At 37.1% G+C, this 20,703-nt stretch overlaps 1 protein-coding gene across 1 annotated transcript in view; it reads left to right on the top strand.

The window, feature by feature from the left end:
• The window catches only part of LOC145284940 (B9 domain-containing protein 1-like), a 62,149-nt gene that overhangs the window by 13,313 nt on the left and 28,133 nt on the right, over positions 1–20,703 (top strand). The window contains exons 2-3 of the mRNA XM_080134036.1: positions 1,985–2,053; positions 11,812–11,923. Of these exons, the coding sequence (XP_079990162.1) occupies positions 1,985–2,053; positions 11,812–11,923 (181 nt within the window). The remainder of the gene's footprint in view (positions 1–1,984; positions 2,054–11,811; positions 11,924–20,703) is intronic.

Genomic DNA, 20,703 nt, shown 5'->3' on the forward strand with positions numbered 1-20,703 from the left:
TATAACGTACAATGTTAAAGAAAAGACTCAGCAAACTGAGCTTAGAAATCAGCAGTATATGGGAAACTAATTATAAAGCAAAACAAAAATTGTACAATCTTTCCTTTCAACAGCAAAAGGGAGATAATTCCCTGTCAAACTTTATTAATATTACCTCCCTTTGTCAACAACATTTTTTTTTTTTCACACATACGGAACCATGATGAAAAAAACAAAAATACCTCCAAGAATACAAAATCATCTACAGAGGAGTTTGGTAGAGGCTGCAAAGGTCAACTCTTTCAACTTTGACCTTTTGGCAGCCAAATTTTCCCCCAAAAACTTATTAAAAAGCTTGCTGCATGATGGAATACCCTTTATGTAAAATTTCAATTGTTTAGACCCAAAATTGCCTAAATAGTTTGCTAGAGACTGCAAAGGTCAAATCTTTTGAACTCTGACCCCTTGACAGCCAAATCTTTGGCCAAAAACCGATTAAAAAGCTCACCCTATGTCTGAATACACTTTCTTTAAAATTTCAAATGTTTAGCTCAAAAATTGGCTGAGTAATTTAGTAGAGGCTGCATAGGTCAAATTTTTAAAAACTTTGACTCCAATTTTGACTCTTTAACATTTATTGTTTCGAACTCAAATCAAATTAAAAAAGTTTGATCTATGTCCAAGTAACCTACATCTAAAATTTCAAGTTTTTAGACCCAAGATGGAGGAGTTTAGTAGAGTTTTTAAAGGTCAAATCATTGAACTTTGACCCCTTGACAGCCAAATTTCTAGCCGAAAACTGATTAAAAAGATTTTCCCAAATCTCAATACCTCATATGTCAAATCTCAAGTCTGTTGACTGAAAATTGACAGAGTGTTTTGATAGGAAAACACACACACACACACACACACACACACACACACACACACACACACACACACACACACACACACACACACACACACTTTTACAGATATATAGATAGATAATGTGAGTCAGTCATCTTGGTTCGTTCTGTCTTCCCAGGGGAGAGAACTCCTACTCTTTATTGAGTTATTTCCCTTAATTTCCGCTTATAACCCACCCAAACTTCTGACGCAATCCTCTACATGCATAAGAGTGAAATCCAGCCCAAGGAGGAGTACTGTTGTCATCTTTTGGAAGCTGTGTCTCGAAGCACTCTTTCTTGCCTTGAAAAAGTACAAAATCGACTTTGCAATCTAGTGGGAGATGATCGCTTCTTTTCCCTACAGCTCCTTTCTCACAGAAGTGATGTTACTAGTCTTTCTCTACACAGTATTTCCATCGTAGGTGCTCAACTAAGCTTCAAGCTCTGCCTAACTGAAAAACATTGTTTTGCTAACTTTCTTTTGTTTTGTGTGCCAAAAATCAAGTAGAATTTTCATGAGTTTCTTTCCAAAAATTTCCCACATGTGGAACATGTTATTTCCTTACAGACATGGTTGTCAACAAATATCTGTCATGTCTTCTTGTTGTCAATCCTTGCATCTTACTGTTCCATCAGTTAATTGAAAATCTCACTAATCTTTATTCTTGAGTGGCTTTTCACCTTTATAAGTTGTGAATCATGAGTATACCCCCCCCCAAAAAAAAAAAAATAAAACCCATTTCACTGTTAACAATTTATGTGAAATATTGATTAACCAAGAACCCGTTTTCATTATAAAATTTCACGGATTCAAAATGGAGGTTGCCCCGCTTTCTTTTTCCAGACTTAAACTTGGAAAAAATAAATTTTATAGTCATCATTACTATTACCAACTTTTTTTGCTGCTTGTGTAGAAATAGTGTAGAACAGGGCATTTGGTTTGGTGAAGGTGAGCCGTGCATACATACTATGTTGACACATAATGTATTATCTACTTGCATCAACACAAAGACAAAGAGGGCGAATGAGAAAACTGCATTTGTTCATTGCTGACAAAAAACACACTTATTAAACTTTTCTTTTCAACTCATTTTTCTTTTCTTTTTCCAAAACAGTTCCCTGAATTTGATGATCTTTATTGTCAGCATTCTTTTGTTTATGGACCAGATTGGGCCATTACATCGGTAAGTATATTAGTAGAAATTCATATATCAGAGTAGATTGAATCTGTTCTTTTTTTTTTTTTTAATTACACGCTTGGACAAGTTTTGGCAAATGATTTAGTAAAGATTTCTATAAAAATATTTTATTCTTAATTTTACAGTCCCTTGAGGGAATTTATTTAAAAATCAAAATTTTAATTTCTTTGATATTTTTTCTGTTACTTGAAATTAAAATTCTTTCAGTTCTTAGAGACAATGGATACACCCTGTAAACATGCCTAATGAAGCAAAGGTTTTGCAATACCTAATTGCATATTTGAACTGACATTTGAAATAGAAGAAGTTCAGCATAACTGGAAATAGTTTTGGGCAAAGCAGTTGTGCTATTTTAAAGATTTTCTTCCCAAGACGAGTTGTGAAACCAGGAATTGTTTCTAGTTTATTTAAAAGTTGAAAACAAGATATACAAATTAATACCTTTCCTAAGGATTTAAGTGAAAGTAATCCAGTAAATCTGACAATTCAAACCTGATATGCTGAGCCCACAGTCTGGTCATGACTATTATGTCCATGTCCTATGTGATATCAATCAAAGCGAGCATATTTTCAGAGTTTATCAAAATGGCATAATTTTAAGGTTATTATGAGAATAGCACAATTTTTGAGTTTATGATGAAAATAATCCAATTTTGGAGTTTATGATGAAAATAATCCAATTTTGGAGTTTATGATGAAAATAATCCAATTTTGGAGTTTATGATGAAAATAATCCAATTTTGGAGTTTATGATGAAAATAATCCAATTTTGGAGTTTATGATGAAAATGGTACAATTTTTGGAGTTTATGATGAAAATAGTACGTTTTAGTTAGTGATGAAAATGGCACAATTGTTGAGTTTATGATGAAAATGGCACAATTTTTTTAGTTTGTTGTGAAAATGGCAGAAGTTTGGAGTTTGTTGTGAAAATGGCAGAATTTTGGAGTTTGTTGTGAAAATGGCACAATTTTGGAGTTTATTGTGAAAATGGCAGAATTTTTGAGTTTGTGATGAAAATGGCACAATTTTGGAGTTTGTTGTGAAAATAGTAGTATTTTTGAGTTTATGATCAAAATGACACAATTATTTTAGTTAATCATACAAATACCATACTTTTCTCATTAAATTAAAAATATTCACTTAAAAAATATATTTTAAATAATAATTTTGGATAGTTTTCTCAAATGATGCAAAAGCGTTATCTAAGAATTTGTGCTGGTTTTTATGTTTAATTAACTATTTTAATTTAACAAACGTGATTTTAACAGAAAATACTGTTTAGTAATTGTAAAAGTCATTTCAGTCTTCATTATGTCAGGATAAATGAACATGCTTTACGTTTTCACATTATCAAATTTGATGTAGAATATTACAAAGTATTTTAGTGAACATTTGCAACTTTCGTGTTGTTTCTTTGGACAAAGTAATTTTTTTCAAAACTTAACACAAAATGCTTATGTCAGCAACTAAAAAGATTGAATTGTTTTAAATCGTTTGTATATTACTGATGTTTTTTTTCTTTTTTTACATAGGCATCACTACTTATCGAGGCCAAAAGACCACTCAAGGATAAGGGTTAAAGAGTGTACAGTAGAAATTGGACAATATAGTAATTGTTAGTAATGGAAATTCGGTAAATTTATTAACTTATATGGAATGGCTCATCAAAAACTTGGTTATGTTAGACTTGAAGACAACCATATTGTAGTCAGCTGGAAAGAAGGAAAACGGAAGACAATTCCACAGGTGTGCAGTTCTAAGAAAGAAGCTTTGTTCATGGAATCTATGTTTAGGTTTAGACACAGATAAAGAGTGGGGGAATTATTGATAGTGTTTTCTGCTAGATGGGTGTTTCTTGTGAAAGTTTGGCGAGGGAGGACTATAGATTGGAGCTCAGCCGAGCACTTGCCATGAAAATAACGATAAAGCATAGACAAACTCTCAACATCTCTTTTGTGAGAAAGAGGTTGCTTCCCAGGTTGGTAGTACTTCGTGAACAGTAGTCTGAGATGTCGGAAATTTTCTGTCTATGTCTATCCTTGCGGCCATGTCACTAGTAAGGGTGCTGGAGGTAAACGTTTTCATCTGGGCTGACGTTAACCGCCTGATAGTCAGGGACCCGAACCTTGGAATAACCACTAAGGAGGCTGTCCTATCAGCAGGTGCAAAGTACTGGGGCTGCTGTATTGCCATTTGGTGAATGGATTCTGGACCATGCAGTAGTCTCTGGTGGGGCCTCTCGATGCCATACTAGTGGGTAATTGTTACGGCTTTACCTTATCATGTGCTACAAAAAAAAAAAAATTTCCCATCTTTCCTCTCTTACTTTCCCTCTCTGCTCTGCTCTAACCAAGTATACTGACCTGTTCCACAAACCCCAAAATCCTCAACATGAAATATCTCAAAAAAGAAAACACGAATAAACCTAGAACCCCATCCTCTTACGTAGACCCGTACTACCATGTCTCCTTCTCCAACATCAGGGGTCTACGTTCTAACCTTCCAGAGGTTGAAACCCAATTACAGGAGATGAAACCTGACATATTCTTCCTAAGCGAAACTGGAATAGGGCCGACCACCTCCCTAGATGAGTTCATAATTAAAGGGTACTCTGACCTAACATCTAAATCTGACCCCCAAGATCGCCACGGGCATGGAATATGTGCCTACATTAAAGATGGCTTCCCATGTGGCAGGGATATCTCCAGAGAAGACCCTAATCTACCTTATATGTGCTTCCGGGTTGCACTTGCTTACACCACCACATTTATATTTGCCCTCTATCGCCCCCACAACAGTGGAGTTACTGTCTTTAAGAGTATATCAGAAAAAATTGACCACATCCTGTCTGCTCATCCCTCAGCTAACATTCACATTTGCGGTGACTTCAATGTCCATAATGTGGAATGGCTGACCCACTCAAATCAGACTGATGATGAGGGGAGTTTCTGTCATGATTTTGCCATTGCCTATGACCTCACTCAGATTGTCCGCGAGCCCACCCGTGTGCCTGATAGTACCGGTCAGTTCGCAAGCCTCGTATCCACATCCCCTGAACTATGCTCGTGTTCCGTTCTATCTCCTCTGGGATCCTCCGACCACTGCGTCGTATCAGTTAAGATAAAAATGAAATATAATAAGCCTACAGATGTACCTCTCCACAGTACTATATACCGATACTCTATGGCGGACTGGGATAGCTTCCGTACATTCATATCTGATCTCCCTCTCCATTCCATGTTTAAAAAGGATGTGTCCTCTATAGTATTAGACCTGACCGAATGGTTACTTGTAGGCATAGACCAATTCATACCATCCAAAAAATTCCAACAAAAACCTAACAGCCAGCCATGGTTCTCCCCTGAATGTGCTGCTGCCATCGCACACAGAAATCACTTTTTCCATAGCTACCACTGAAACTAAAGCTGCTTTCAGGTCTGCCAGCAACCACTGTAAAAGAGTAATAAAAAATGCAAGAGAACTATATGCGCAATCCGTTAAGTCCAAAGTAGCTGAGCAGCGGCTTGGTTCCCACCAGTTCTGGCAAATAGCAAATAGGATCCTGAACAGAAACGTGCGCTCTATCCCAACCATTATCAATTGACCAGAGGTCATCTCGACAGCATCCGACAAGGCCAAACTATTTACCAAAAACTTTGCGGCAAATTCTACCCTGTGTGACGAAGGCCATCAACTCCCTATATTCCCTCCTATAACAGACAACACGCTATGCAGCATACAAATATCTGTCCGTGAGGTTGCCAAGCTAATCAAGAACCTTGACTCCAGTAAAGCAACTGGTCCCGACGGTATTCCAATTATAGCGTTAAAAAAATTACAACCAAAACTTGCCCCCATACTTTCCAAACTGTTTAAGCGTTGCCTTAAGGAGAAGTGCTTCCCAACACTCTGGAAAACCTCATCAGTATGCCCTGTATTTAAGAATTATGGAGATAAGTCATCCCCCTCTCAGTACAGACCAATAAGTCTCCTGTGTGTCATGAGTAAGTTGCTGGAATCCACAATAAATAGAGAAGTAGTCAACCACCTCAGCAGAAATAACCTTCTTAGCGGCACGCAATATGGTTTCCGCTCTGCTAGATCTACAGCAGATGTGCTAACGGTTATGTCTCATAGGATTAGTGAATCTCTTGACAAAGGCTTAATTTCTAGGGCAATTGCTCTCAACATATCAAAGGCCTTTGATAAGGTTTGGCATAAAGGCCTACTACACAAGATTTCCAGCTACGGTATAACTGGAAATGTTTTCTCTATCATTAAGTCATTTCTCTCAGATAGGCTCATAAGAGTAGTGGTTGATGGGCAGAAATCAGAGGCCCACAGTATTAATGCTGGAGTCCCTCAGGGGTCCATACTGGTCCTAACTCTCTTCCTGATCTACTTCAATGATCTCCCAAAACACATAATAAAATCTTTCGTTGACATCTATGCTCATGACACGACCATTTATGGCAACACATCAAAGGATGTAAATGATGATGTTCTCTCTGATTCACTCTCCTCTGATCTTGAGCGCGTGGTACAGTGGGGAAAGAGGTGGCTGGTTACCTTTAATGCATCTAAGACCAAGCTCCTATCTCTACATCATAAATGCACTGATCTCCATCTGGCGTCAATTGAAATGGATGGCTCTCGTCTAAGGGAGGCCTCAGGCTTTGATAAGCTCCTGGGTTTGACCTTTACACCTGATCTTAAATGGAACACATACATCAAGTCTGTGGTAAAGGTTGCTGGGAAAATGGTGGGATCCTTCTACCGCTCCAGAAGATATCTCACTAATGATGCAATTCTCTATCTATATAAGAGCCAAGTACGTCCAAAGATGGAGTACTGCTGCCACATCTGGGCGGGGGCTGCTAAAAACAGCCTATCCTGCCTTGACAGAGTACAAAATAGACTCTGTGGCTTGGTGGGGGATGTCCTTTTCTCTACCCTGCAACCTCTTTCCCACAGAAGAGATGTAGCGAGTCTGTCATTGTTCTATCGTTATTTCCATGGCAGGTGCTCATCTGAGCTCCATTCTCTGGTCCCCCCTCGCCAATCTTTTTCAAAAAACACCCGACTAGCTGAAACCACCGTCAATAATTTTCCCCACTCCCTATCTGTGCCTAAATCAAAACGTAGATACCATGAACAAAGCTTCTTTCTGAGAACTGCACGCCTGTGGAACTCTGTTCCGCTTGTCTGTTTCCCTCCCGAATTCAACCTGGATGTCTTCAAGTCCAACACAAACAAATTCCTGATGAACCGCCCCCCCCCCTAAGTAATGACACTTTACAAATTCTCTAATACTATTGCTACACTATCCCTTTGATTACTGTACACACAATAACCCTTATCCCTGAGTGGCCATTGGGCCTTGATAAGTGGTGAACTCCATGTAAAAAAAAAAAAAAGAGAAAAGGACATCCCCTACGAGGCTACAAAGTCTATTTTGAACTCTATCAAGGCAGAAAGAATAGTGGCAAACACTTCTGTCTAAAAATAGACTTGCAACAACATCATATGCTCTTTATTTTTACTCGCTTTCACCCCCAAACAAGGCATACTGCCACTTGGACTGTAAGGGGTTACTATTTGGGATTGTGTTTAATAAGGGATTGTGGGGAGTTGAGTAGCAAGATGTCTGTTCACATTACATTTAAACTTCTGCAGATTAGTACAGTTAGGGAAGCTGGAAATAGGGAGGGAATTTCAAAGTCTAGTAGTCCGAGGGAAAAACTATGAGAGTAGAAGACTTTCCGGCATCTATGGATTTCAACAGTGAAGGGGTGGGATTTTTCTGCTTGTCAAGTTAATTGCTGTATGTACATTGAGGGGGCACAAGTACTATGAGTTCATCAGAACACATTCCATTAAAGTATTTGTAAAACAGGCACAGAAATGCGGCACTGTAGCCATGGGGGTAGAGGTTGGAGCTTGACTGACAATGCAGGACCTATTAGATTTGAGACTTTTTTTTCGACCCTGTCTAAGAGTGAGGGACTTGTGGTAGATGCACCAGCCGAGATGCGGCAAAAATATTTTGTGCATGGATGAATTGTGGCTTTGTAAAGATATAGTATTTTCTTTGGTGTGAGTTATTATCTAGAATAGTCAAAAGAGCCTACTGTCTTTGCAGCAGCCTTGACAATGACCTCAATGTATTTGTTCAAATTTATGTTGAATATGAATGTTGAACCAAGGAGTTTAAAAGATAGCTTCTCAAATTGAGTGTTGTCATGACAATCATTAGTTGGGAATGTTTTTTGTACTTGTTATAGGAAAGAAGCTTAGTCTTAGTAGCATTAAATGTTGCCAACCATTTATGGCACCATTCCATGACAGACTGAAGGTATTTTTCTATGGTTTATGCCATTGCCTTGGATATGTGAACATTTGTTTTTCCCTTATGTCTATTATAAAGTATGGAGTAATCAGCAAATATTCACATCTCAGACACAATTTTATTGCAGATCATTTCTTTTATTTTTGTTTGTTCCTTCTTTATTTCATTTGTCTGCTTTGGCTTGCTTCTATTTCGAATACGCACCGTTACTTTTGCATGCAAGTCGGAATATTTAACTGAGGCGAAGGATTTGTGAATATAAAAGGAAAAATGTCACCCAAAAATGATCGTAACATTACTTACGTTTACATGTAGAGTTCACTGAAAGAAACAAAGACAAGGAAAGAATTTGCCTCGCTTTTTTCAGTGGAAACAACAGACATTTATTTACAGGTACTTCCAGAATAACGCCGTGACTCTTGTTCAAAAATCTTTTCGTACTCCAATATGTTTAACAAGACTCTATCATGTCAAACACATGGTACTCTGTTTTTGTCCAACCATGTTTAGGACACATCTTTCACTGTCGCTCTCGGGTCATATGTTTAACAGGTCTATTTCTCCCTTCTCTATCCTCAAGGGTCTACAGTTTTCTTTTTTTATAATCTTTTTCTTTCTTCCTCACTGTGATATCACCTTGCACATGGCTCGGTCATTTGCATATGTTGACTGTTGTTGCCATCATATACATTCTGTTATATGATTAGATGTCAAAATATGCTAATTTCGACCGGACTGCATTAGTCAAATCTGACTTTGGAGGATAAGAAATATGAAATTGTGACAAAACACCAGTTTCCTTTCTTAACTCGGTTCTCTTGCAAGATTGTAACTATGTGGTGTATTATAGTGTTGGTTTTTGTTGTAACGAAAACATCCCAACAAGGTATATTACAAGAAAATATACAACGCAAAGCAAGTAATTTAGCAATCACTAGCAAATCCTGCGCCTGTTGATTTTTTTTTTTATAGATAAAAAGAACAGATGGCTTAATTCTCTTTGTTCAGATGCTATATGACATTTTTGTGATACTGTTTTTTTTTATTTTTAATTTTTATTAGCAATACACATGGACGATAAAATGTTTTGGATAATCACAAATTTCAAGGAGGTTCTGCTAAAATCGTCATATTTAAAAACCAATTTTAATTCATTAAAAGTAAAATTGTAACCTGCTTTTTCTTGTGGTACTGAGCAGTTTAAGATCATGATACCTGGAAAAAAATCATTCTATTTTAAAAAAAGTATCTAAAAACTATCTAGCAGCAGCAGCAGCATTACTATCAGCTTTAGTATTACTGTAAACAAACATTTTTTTTGTTTTGAATATATGGAAGTTTTAAAAATGAAAAACAATGTGAAAAGGACCGGAATCATGAGAGTAAAGAAAAGAAAAACAAACAAACAAGTAGACAGGTATGTTTGAGAAGAGAAATGTCTGACTGTTTATTCATCTATCATTCCTCACCTCGGTGTATAATTATTTTATAACCAAGTTGCTGGTATGGCCGGTGTATATAAAGTCCGTTGGTGGCATGGAACTTTGATTAATTTCAGGAGAAAGGTACCTCCCCTTTTCAAAAAAAGAAAACAAATGTATATTCAAGATGGCGGAAGAGAAGTGGACAGGACTGCAGAAAGAGGTCAGGACCGCAGAAAGGTGTGATTAGTTTAACCATATGAAGCTGGGGGGGGGGGTAATTTTATTTTATTTATTTACTTTTTTTTGTATATATAATTTAAACCAATCTGAACCAGTCCAGCATTATTTCTGGTCAAATTTTATAAGAAAATAAACTTTGTAAGTATGTAACTTGTGTGCACTTTTATCCATTGCATTATTTTTAATGGTGAATTAAACAGTGTTTTGTTTTTAAAAAACCGAAAATGTGAAATATGATATTTTTGCTTCATGTGTGCGTCAGTACCTCCCCCCACCACCAATATTTTTTTCGTCTTTTTTGCAATTTTTTTTTAGTGGATTATAATCGAATAGACACTAATTTACCCAATTATTAAAATATAATGCAAAACCAATATTTAAATATTTGTAGGAGGTGCTCAGTTTCTAGTTAAGTTCCTATTTACTTGCCTCCTCACAAGGACAGAGTTAGACACAAGGTCGGTTTTTAATGTGAAAAAAATCCAGCTTCCAAAAAGGGGCAATCTGGATAGGAACAAACAAAAGAATTGTCTCAGTCATGAAGGATTTCTCCTTCACTGACAGAGGACAGAAAAGACAAAGTGTAGCATCAGAATACTACACTGTGATCTTGGCCCGAAGTCAAGGTAGAGAAATAAAAAAACGTCTTAAACTGGAAAATTTAATGAAATAATGTGTCACTCGAACAAGAAATGTAATTTAAAATAAAAACTAAATTTATCCAAAATTTGTGAACGATTTGTCAGCTTTAGCAAAAAGTGTTTTTTGATATTTAAATAGGTGGGAAAAAATACTTAAGTTTTCCAAACGTCATGTTTTCTGTTAGTGACGTCACTTGTTTTAAATGAAATTTATTTTTGTCTGTTTGTTGTAATTCTTAAGTTTCATACCCTTCATTTACGTAAGTTTACATATTTAAAAATAATCTGATGTTTGAAATATAACGCATAACATTTTCAAAAGCCAATAATCATAAATATGTGTGTCAAACGCCCTCTTAAAAAAAAACTCCCTTAATCCTACCATTAACCCTGCGTACGAGTGGCAAGCCTCCTTCTAAAATCTTCTTTAGCCCTAACAATCAAGTGACAAGCTCCTCACCAAACAAAATTCCTCGGTAAGTTACATATAAGTGTCCTAAAGAAAACAAACAAGCAACAGCAACAATAAATAAAAACAGATCCTTCCTTAAAGAAAAGTGCACGATTTATCTCCCATAAAAAAATAAATTGGTCAACGGTTCTAAAATATTAGAATGGTCTTGAAATGATGAATTGTTTTACATTAAATTTATGTGAAACCAACCCCCACTCTAAATTCTAAAATTGTTTTTGTTTTGTTTTAATCAAGTCTTCAGGATGTTCACAAATAATTTCCTTTAGCTCTATCATTAACCCAAAGTCAGAGTTTAGGGCAGGAATTCCCCTTTTTCCTATGATAGATAAATTCTTGGCGTTTTTTTTGTTTGTTTTCTAAAAGGCGATTATGTATGGTTTTTAAGAGGATCTTTGTGCAATTATGAGAGGGTGGGGAGGTTGCCGCTCTGACTTTGGGTTAATGATAGGGCTAAGGAAAATTATGTGTGAAGATCCTGAAGACTTAATAGAAACAAAACAAAAACAATTTTAGAATTTAGAATAATACCAGACTATTTATTTGTATTATGCTAACATTTTTGAATCTTGTTAAACTTAAAAAGGTGCTGAGTCATTCCATTTTTTGTTTCAGGGCCTGGAAGAAAGTATTACGCAAATCACAAAGAAAAGTCAAGACAGTCGACAGTTACTCATTTGGAATTTCCCTCTTGATGTCACGTTCAAATCAACAAACCCGTTTGGCTGTCAGTATGATTTCAGATATTTTTTATTATTTGTCTACATTTTTTTTAAGTTAGGGATGTCTTTTTTTTTTTATAAGGTAATCACCACATATCAAGGCCCGGAAGCCACTCGGGGATAAGGGTTATTGCGAGTTATTATTGTTATTTTTTATCATCTAATTTTGGCATTTTAATTGTTGTGAGTCGCTAAGATTCTGGGGTGGGCAACATCAGGCAACATCTTATGACTACTCTCCAGTTCAAACAGTGGAAATCAGGTTGTATTTTGTACATCTTCTAAGTTTTCATCAGTCTATTACGCTCTGTTTCCTGGAATATCCAGAGCATGATGGACTGACAACCTGGGTGTTCAAGTTTGAATTTAGTTGGTTCCACAAAATCACTTTCATTTAGGATGTTGGCAACCTTCATGTGGTCTCTTCTGTAAGCACCCAGTGTCTTTCTAAAAAGAATTCTGACTAGAAAAATATCGAGGAAACCAATGCTAACATTAAAATCTTCAGATTCATACAATGATGCTGACTGATAACAAAGAACAGAAAGGTGACAGTGTTTTATGACAAAAACATGCAAATGGCAGATACATAACAGACAAGACTATCAAGCCAGACATTGGTACCTGAAAGGACTGCACTTATTAGTGATGTCATTGTTCCAAATGATTATGGCTTTAATTGAACCGAATGGGGAAAACATAACAAATAAATGACTTATAAACAACATGGTTTCTGAAATAAACATCATATCAGTTGTGGTAGGAGCAACTAGCTTAATAAAAAAACATTCTTGCAAATAGTTAGACATAATCAGTGGACGAGCAAACTGTAATGAAATACAGATAGCAGCTATAAAAAGGACAATGTCTGTCCTTAAAAACAAGCCCCAAATATAAATTGTAATGAAATCAAGTGTCACTCGATTTAACGTATAATGATCACCCACTTTATGGACACCATTAGTGTAAAACTTGAATTTATGCTGCTGAAATACATATTTGCCGAATTTTTGTTGGAGGAGCGTCAACGTGTGGGTGCTCAATTTACGTAAAATTCTTTGTATCTTGGAAACTACTCGTTTCTGGAATTTTAAACGTTATTTTCGTTTTCAACATCCTCAAAAACTTATAGATGTCTTAATTTTCCCAGTTTTTTTTTTTCTAGCGCGTGGAAAGTCGATTGTCTGCCCCTTGCTGATCTTACATTCCAAACATTCCCAATAGGTGTCGCTAGTAGTGTATCATTCAAAAACAAGATGGCGTGAAGTTTTTCTTCGATAAAATGTCTCATAATATTTGATTTTCTTAAATAAAAAAAAAACTACTTGATCGATTTACGTGATTTTTAGAATATGACATCTTCATGCAGTGACAAGTACGTACATTATAAAGATTTTTTTCACATTTTTATTGTAAAAAAGATTTGTTGTGGCCCATTTGTAGACTTGAACCATTTATTCTTCTTAACCTTCTATTTTATAATTTTCAATTCATTTTTTTTTTTACATGGGGGTCACCACTTATCATAGACAAACTAGGTTTTTTTGTTTTTTTTACATGGGGTCACCACTTATCAAGGCCCAAAGGCCACTCAGGGATAAGGGTTATTGCGTGTACAGTAATCAATGAGATAGTATTGTAGTGATCATTAGTATTGGGAGTTATGATAGAGTGTCTTACTTAAGGGGGTGGTTTGTCAGGAGTTTGTTTATGTTGGACTTGAAGACGTCCAAGTTGTAGTCAGGTGGGAAACAGGCAAGCGGCAGAGAGTTCCACTGGCATGCAGTTCTAAGAAAGAAGCTTTGCTCATGGAATCTACGTTTGGATTTAGGCACAGATAAAGAGTGGGGAAAATTATTAACAGTAGTTTCAGCCAGGCGAGTGTTTCTTGTGAAAGATTGGCACCTGCCGTGGAAATAACGATAAAATAAAGACAGGCTCGCAACGTCTCTTCTGTGGGAGCTTTTTTCTTCCTTACACAATTTAATTGTGTCAGGGTTGGAATCTTTTATTTATTTATTACATTTTCTTTTAACTTTTAAACTTGAAAAAAAAAACATGTATATCCAATATCTCTCTTTCTTCCCCTCTCTAACACGCACACACACACACACATTTTTACTTCAATGTCCACCACAAAAACTGGCTTAGGTTCTCTACTTGCACAGACACAGCGGGCAGCACAACACATAGCTTCTCTATATCTCACTCCCTATCACAAATGATTACATTTCCAACCCGTTTCCCTGACCAGCAAGAACAACACACATCACTTCTAGATCTGTTTCTGACCACAGTTCCCGATGATTGCATAACGAACGCCGACAGCCCACTTGGGAACGCTGATGATGCAGTGATAATGGTTGAAATCGCCCTAAACTCTAGAGCCAAAACTAAAGAGCCAGTGCTCAAAACAACGAGATATTATAAAAAGGCTGACTGGGAAGCCATCAGAGATCTTATCAGAGATGCCCCATGGGAAAATATTTTTTCTCTTCCTGCTGAACAGTGCGCAAATGAGACCACTGAATGGTTCAAAACTGCCATTGAAGCACGTCCCATTGCGGAAATTTTATAGCAAGCCCCACTTTCTCCAATGGTTTATTTCGACTTGTGCAACTACCATTGCTCAAAAGCAGCATTCATACCTCAGATTTAATTGACATAAGTCCAGTTCAAACAGACAGAAGTATTGAGAAGCTAGAAGTAACGTTAAGAAAGAAATAGCGACAGCTAAGAGAGAATTTACTGAAACCACTAAAAAATGCATCGAAGCAAAAAAATTAGGAACTCGTGACTTCTGGAAAATCTAATACAATGTAGTAAATAATGGGCAATCAACAATTCCTCCACTAACCAACAATCACGAGGTTGTTTGCTCAGGAACCGAGAAGGCTAACATGTTTGCCAGTCGGTTTGCCTCAAACTTCACACTAGACCCTCTCAACCACCCCCTACATGACTTTCCTATGCGGACAGCAGATGCCATGCTAGACGATCTGAAAATCACCCCTGCTCAGGTGCATGCTATCATAAAAAACCTTGACACTTCAAAAGCATTTGGACCCGATCTCATCCCAGCTGTGCTATTAAAAAAGTGTTTTCTAGACATTAGCTGTTAGTCTATATTTAAAGTATACTAGCAGGGTGGGGGGTACCCGGCGTTTCCTGGGTGTTTGGAGGTGTGTGTGGTTTAGGATAAATCAAAACTCCGGGGGGGAAGGGGGGGGGGGTTAAAATAAAAAAAAAGTTTTGGTAGGTGAGTATGAGGATCGAACTCGAACCCTTGAGGCAAAGTTGGAAATTAAAGTGTGAAGAAAAACGTGCGACGTTAACCATTGGGCCACCATGAAATACTAATGAAAACACGCGTGAATTTACTTAATTACTTAGAATTGGCAAGTGCACGTTTTAATGACTTAATGAGGTCAACTTTGACTGCGGGATAGTATTTTAGTTACTGTGGGATCGCTTTTTTTATTTTTATTTTCCTAAGTTGCTGGGGGGGGGGGAAGCTCCCCTTGTCCAAATTGAATAGCAATTGTCTGATATAAGGAAAATATTTCCACATTGATCAAAGCTGATTGCTTTCAGACATTTCTAGCGATCAAGACTGGAAAAATACTGCCAGAATTAGTGTCGCTTTTATTATACGAAAAAACCTAATCCACATGCGGCGAGCGAAAAATGTTGAATATTTATCTTCCCAAAGTCAAGCAAATTAAATAGACAGGCGACCTCTGTTGTTAACTCGGAGATATTATGATTTATATGTGATATAAAAAGTTTTAAGAAGTTGTGAGCCGATCGACCACTTCTCGGAAAAAAAGCCTTTCTTGGACATACACAAAAAGCGAACATGCATACACACATTTTCACTTTTATATATATAGACTAGTGGGGGGTACCCGGTGTTGCCAGGGTGTTTGAAGGTGTGTATGGTTTTGGGTAAATCAAAACTCCGCAGAGGCCGGGGGGGGGGGGTTAAATTAAAAAAAAAATGTTTTGGTAGGTAAGTATGAGGATCGAATCCGAACCCTTGAGGCAAAGTTGGAAATTGAAGTGTGAAAAATAAACGTGTGACGTTAACCATTGGGCCACCGCGAAATACTAACGGAAACACGTTTGAATTTATTTATTTAAGTATTAAAAACAGAATTGACACGTGGCCGCAATAAAAGTTAATTCTGCTCCTATTTGACCTCATTAATGAGGTCAAATAGGAGCAGAATTAACTTTTGCTGTGGGACAGCTTTTGGGTTTGTTTACCCAACTTTGGCTGGTTGGAAACCAGCTCCTCATTCCCAAGATGTTGGGGAGGGGGGAAACTAGCTCCCCAATGTCCAGATTGAATAGCAATTGTCTGGATTGCTTTCTGGATGTTTTGGCAAAAGCCGAGAACACGACCCGGTTTGAATTTAGTTTCACTGTATTTATACTAAAAAGCAGGACAAACAGGGGACAGAGCGAAATAGCGCGAATCTCATAAAAGCCGACGTTCCCAAATCCTAGATATTATTATCTAGGGGGTATATAAACAGTTCTAAGCGATAGTAACCCCCCCTCCCCCCGGGAGTGTCGTCGAAAAAAGCCTGTTCGAGACATACAAAAAATGTGCGCGCTTATTTGCCTTTTATATATATAGACTAGCGGGGATTGCCCGGCGATGCCCGGGTGTTTGAAGGTGTGTGTGGTGTTAAATAAAAAAGAACCCGGAGAGGGGTGATCGAACCCGAAGCCCTGAGGCGAAGTTTGAAAATAAAATCGGCCAGCCAGAATGAGTTAGTGAAAAATGTTTGAATTTATTTAAGAACCAAATTGACAGGTGCACGGCTGGAAGTCGTCGAGTGTTACGACGACGATGTAGGTTTGTTTGTTATTAGCGAAATAAAAAAATAAAACAACGTTAACACTAAGCAGGAAAAAAACACAAAAAAAACTAACGTAAGGCAAACGAACGATGAAAACAGAAAAACGAACACGTGAAAAATGGCTTAAATAAGCCTGTTTCGATATTAAAATTTAAAAAATCAACAAAAAAAAAACGTCTCACACCACGATTCGAACCCAAAATGTTTACATAATGAACCAAGGCCTTAACCAACTGAGCTAAGGCGACGTTCACAAAATTTGTTTTGTTTTTCAACTATTTAAAGTAAATCAGGTCACGACATCATCTGACGCATGCGTAGAATCGGTCATTGTCACAAGAGGACCGTTTTTGTTGACCCCCCCTCCCCCCTGTCGAAAATTGTCGTTTCGGGGTGAAAAAGTTAACATTTTTGGCCAATTTTTCGATATTTTTCGAGCAAAGGATGGAGCTTCGATGTGATGCCAAGTTTGTGAATTTTCGTTGCGTCTGTCAAAAGTTTTTAGCAGACATCCAAACATACACACAAACATACATACATACATTTTCGCTTTTATATATGTAGATGAAATATCCCTGACTGTGGCCTAGTCTCTTGTAATTTGTAATGTATGCACACACACACACAAACACACACACACACACACACACACACACACATTTTTACTTTTTAAAATCTTATTTTTTAGACTAAGTTACATTTTTTAGACGTTAGCTCCCCCCCCCCCCCCCCCGACTGTGGTCGACACACACACACACACACACACACACACACCCAAATAACGTTTTTATTTCAGCACAATCCATCACCATACAATTAAATGTGATCTTAAATAAAACCAGGGTAAAATTTCAGCATTCAATGTTGCATATTTGTTTGATTAAAATTCACACCTAAACTAATTGATCAATCGTTATCAATTTTGGAGCACAGCTACGAGGCACAGGGTGGGGGGTGTCTAAATATAATCTATAATTAGTTGCCCTTATTATCATGAGAAAAACGTGAAAGTCCTATTCCTTCATTTTAAAATAAACACTTTATTTTGTTTACTTTTATGGACCCAGGCAACACTGAGTAGCCCTACTAGTTAAAATAAATAAAGAAACCGTGGAATGTTTATGCAATTGCATGAGAATATAAGAATTACGAAAAAAACGTTTTTCTAAATGTTCAACATGAATTCAAAATCCCTTGACTGAAAAAAATCTATATATCTATAAAAGTGAATGTGTCTGTCTGTGTGTCTACATTTCCCTATGCAATAACTCTGTCAATTTTAAGTCTACAGACTCGAAATTTGATATACAGGGTACTGAGATTTCGGGAAAATCTTTGTGATCGATTTTCGGCCAGAAATTTGGCTGTTAATGGGGTCAAACTTCAACGATTTGACCTTTGAGAACTCTACCAAACTCCTCCGACAATTTTGGGTCTAAAGACTTGAAATTTTAGATATAGGTTCCTTATGGATCCAACTTAATAACTGGATTTGAGCCCACAACAATAAATGTTAAGGGGTCATAATAGGGGTCAAAGTTTTAAAAAAATTGACCTCTGTGGTCTCTACCAATCAGAGATAGAGCAAGCTTTTTAATCGGTTTGGGTTGAAAGTTTGAGCTACAAATATATAAATATATATATGTATGTATGTTTGCATGTCTTTTGACCGAGGTGATGGATTTTACCAAGGTCAGTATTGTTTTGAAATTCGACCTTTCAGACGACAAATATTGAAAAATTGGGTAAAAACATTAATATCTTCACCTTCAACTGGGCACTTTTCTACGGGAGGGGGGCGGTCACTTTTTCGCCCATATTTTTGAAAGTCATCCTTTCCTTTCGATTGTCTAGCCTTAATTTCAACATAAGTCACTTCCGGTTGTTTAGCGGTGGTCGTAACAGCAAAAAGGTCAGGTTTTTTTCCCCATTCTTTTCCTCCTTCGTGGTACGGGTTCGAGCCTGCCTTCCTACTACCACATTTTTTTTTTTTTTTGCTTAACAGACACATCCAAACACCCGGGCAACGCCGGGCTGAAATGCTAATTTAAAATAAAATACAAAAACCTTAAACCATTTTTGTCAAATATTAAACAGAAAGTCTCATAAAAACAAAGAAAAAAAAATTAACACGTTTGTTTGTTATTCACATTTATTCAATATTTCGGAGTGTTATCCGTATTCTGGTTTTGAAAAGGTATTTCATGGAAAAATATAAATAATATAAATATCATCAAACTGGTGGTAAATAAAAAAAAAAATAAATGTGAAGCAAGGGAAATAACTTTGAAATCTTTATTTGTGGTTACTTCCCTTAGTTTAGTTAACTTGGGGGAAAATCAGTTTTCCAATAGCAAATAAAAGAAGGCCATTGACCTTCGGGACAAGATCACAGTGTCGTTTCTGTTCTGATGCTACACTTCACCTTTTCTATCCTTGATCAATGGAGAAAAAATCCTTCATGAAAGAGACAATTTTAATTTTTATTCCTATCCAAAGTGTCCCTTTCTGAGTAGCTGGATTTTCCTCACGTTATAAACCAACCTTGTGTCTAACTCTACCCTTGTGGGGTGGCAAGTAAATCAGAACAAACCTGAAACAATATAACTCTCTCTCTCTCTCTCTCTCTCTCTCTCTCTCTCTCACATACACACAAACTAACCATTTTTTAATTCAAAATTAATTTTAATTTTTGTTCATCAAACTTTTTTGTTTTTTTTTACATGAAGGACACCACTTATACAGACCCAGAAGCCACTCGGGGATAAGGGTTATTGTGTGTACAGTAATCAATGAGATAGTATCGTAGTAATACTTAGTATCGGAGATTTGATAAAGTGTCTTACTTAAGGGGGCGGTTCATCAAAAATTTGTTTATGTTGGACTTGAAGACATCCAAGTTGAAGTCAGGAGGGAAACAGGCAAGCGGCAGGGAGTTCCACAGATGTAGAGTTCTAAGAAAGAAGCTTTGTTCATGGAATCTATGCTTTGATGTAGGCACAGATAAAGAGTAGGGAAAATTATTGACAGTGGTTTCAGCTAGACAGGTATTTTTCAAGAAAGATTGGTGAGGGGAGACCATAGATTGGAGCTCAGACGAGCACTTGCCATGGAAATAACGATAAAACAAATAAAAAAAAAAAGATAGACGAGCACTTGCCATGGAAATAACGATAAAACAAATAAAAAAAAAGATAGGCTCGCAACATCTCTTCTGTGGGAGAGAGGTTGCAGAGAAGAGAAAAGAGCATCCCCCACTAAGCCATGAAGTCTATTTTGTACTTTGTCAAGGCAGGATAGGCTGTTTTTAGCAGCTCCTACCCAGATGTGGCAGCAGTATTCCATCCTTGGATGTACTTGGCTTTTATACAGATAGAGAATTGTATCATTAGTGAGATATCTTCTGAAGCGGTAGAAGGATCCCACCATTTTCCCAGCGACCTTGGCCACAGACTTAATGTATGTGTTCCATTTCAGATCAGGAATAAAGGTCAAACCCAGAAGCTTATCAAAACATAGGGCCTCCCCTAGACAAGAGCCATCTATTTCAATTGATGCCAGATGGAGATCAGAGCGTTTATGATGCAAAGATAGGAGCTTGGTCTTAGATGCATTAAAAGTGAGCAGCCACCTCTTCCCCCATTGTACAATGTGCTAAAGTTCAGAGGAGAGAGAATCAGAGAGAACATTGTCATTTACGGCATTTGTGTTGCCATAGATGGTCGTGTCATCAGCATAGATGTCAACAAATGATTTAAATATGTGTTTTGGGACCTCATTGATGTAGATCAGGAAGAGAGTTGGGCCCAGGATGGACCCCTGAGGGACTCCAGCATTAATATTGTGGGCCTCTGATTTCTGCTCATCAACCACTACTCTTATGAGCCTATCAGAGAGAAATGATTTAATGATTG

Source organism: Euprymna scolopes, chromosome 9, assembly GCF_053919585.1.
Source record: "Euprymna scolopes isolate OS-2025 chromosome 9, ASM5391958v1, whole genome shotgun sequence".
Classification (NCBI taxonomy): Eukaryota; Metazoa; Mollusca; class Cephalopoda; order Sepiida; family Sepiolidae; genus Euprymna; species Euprymna scolopes.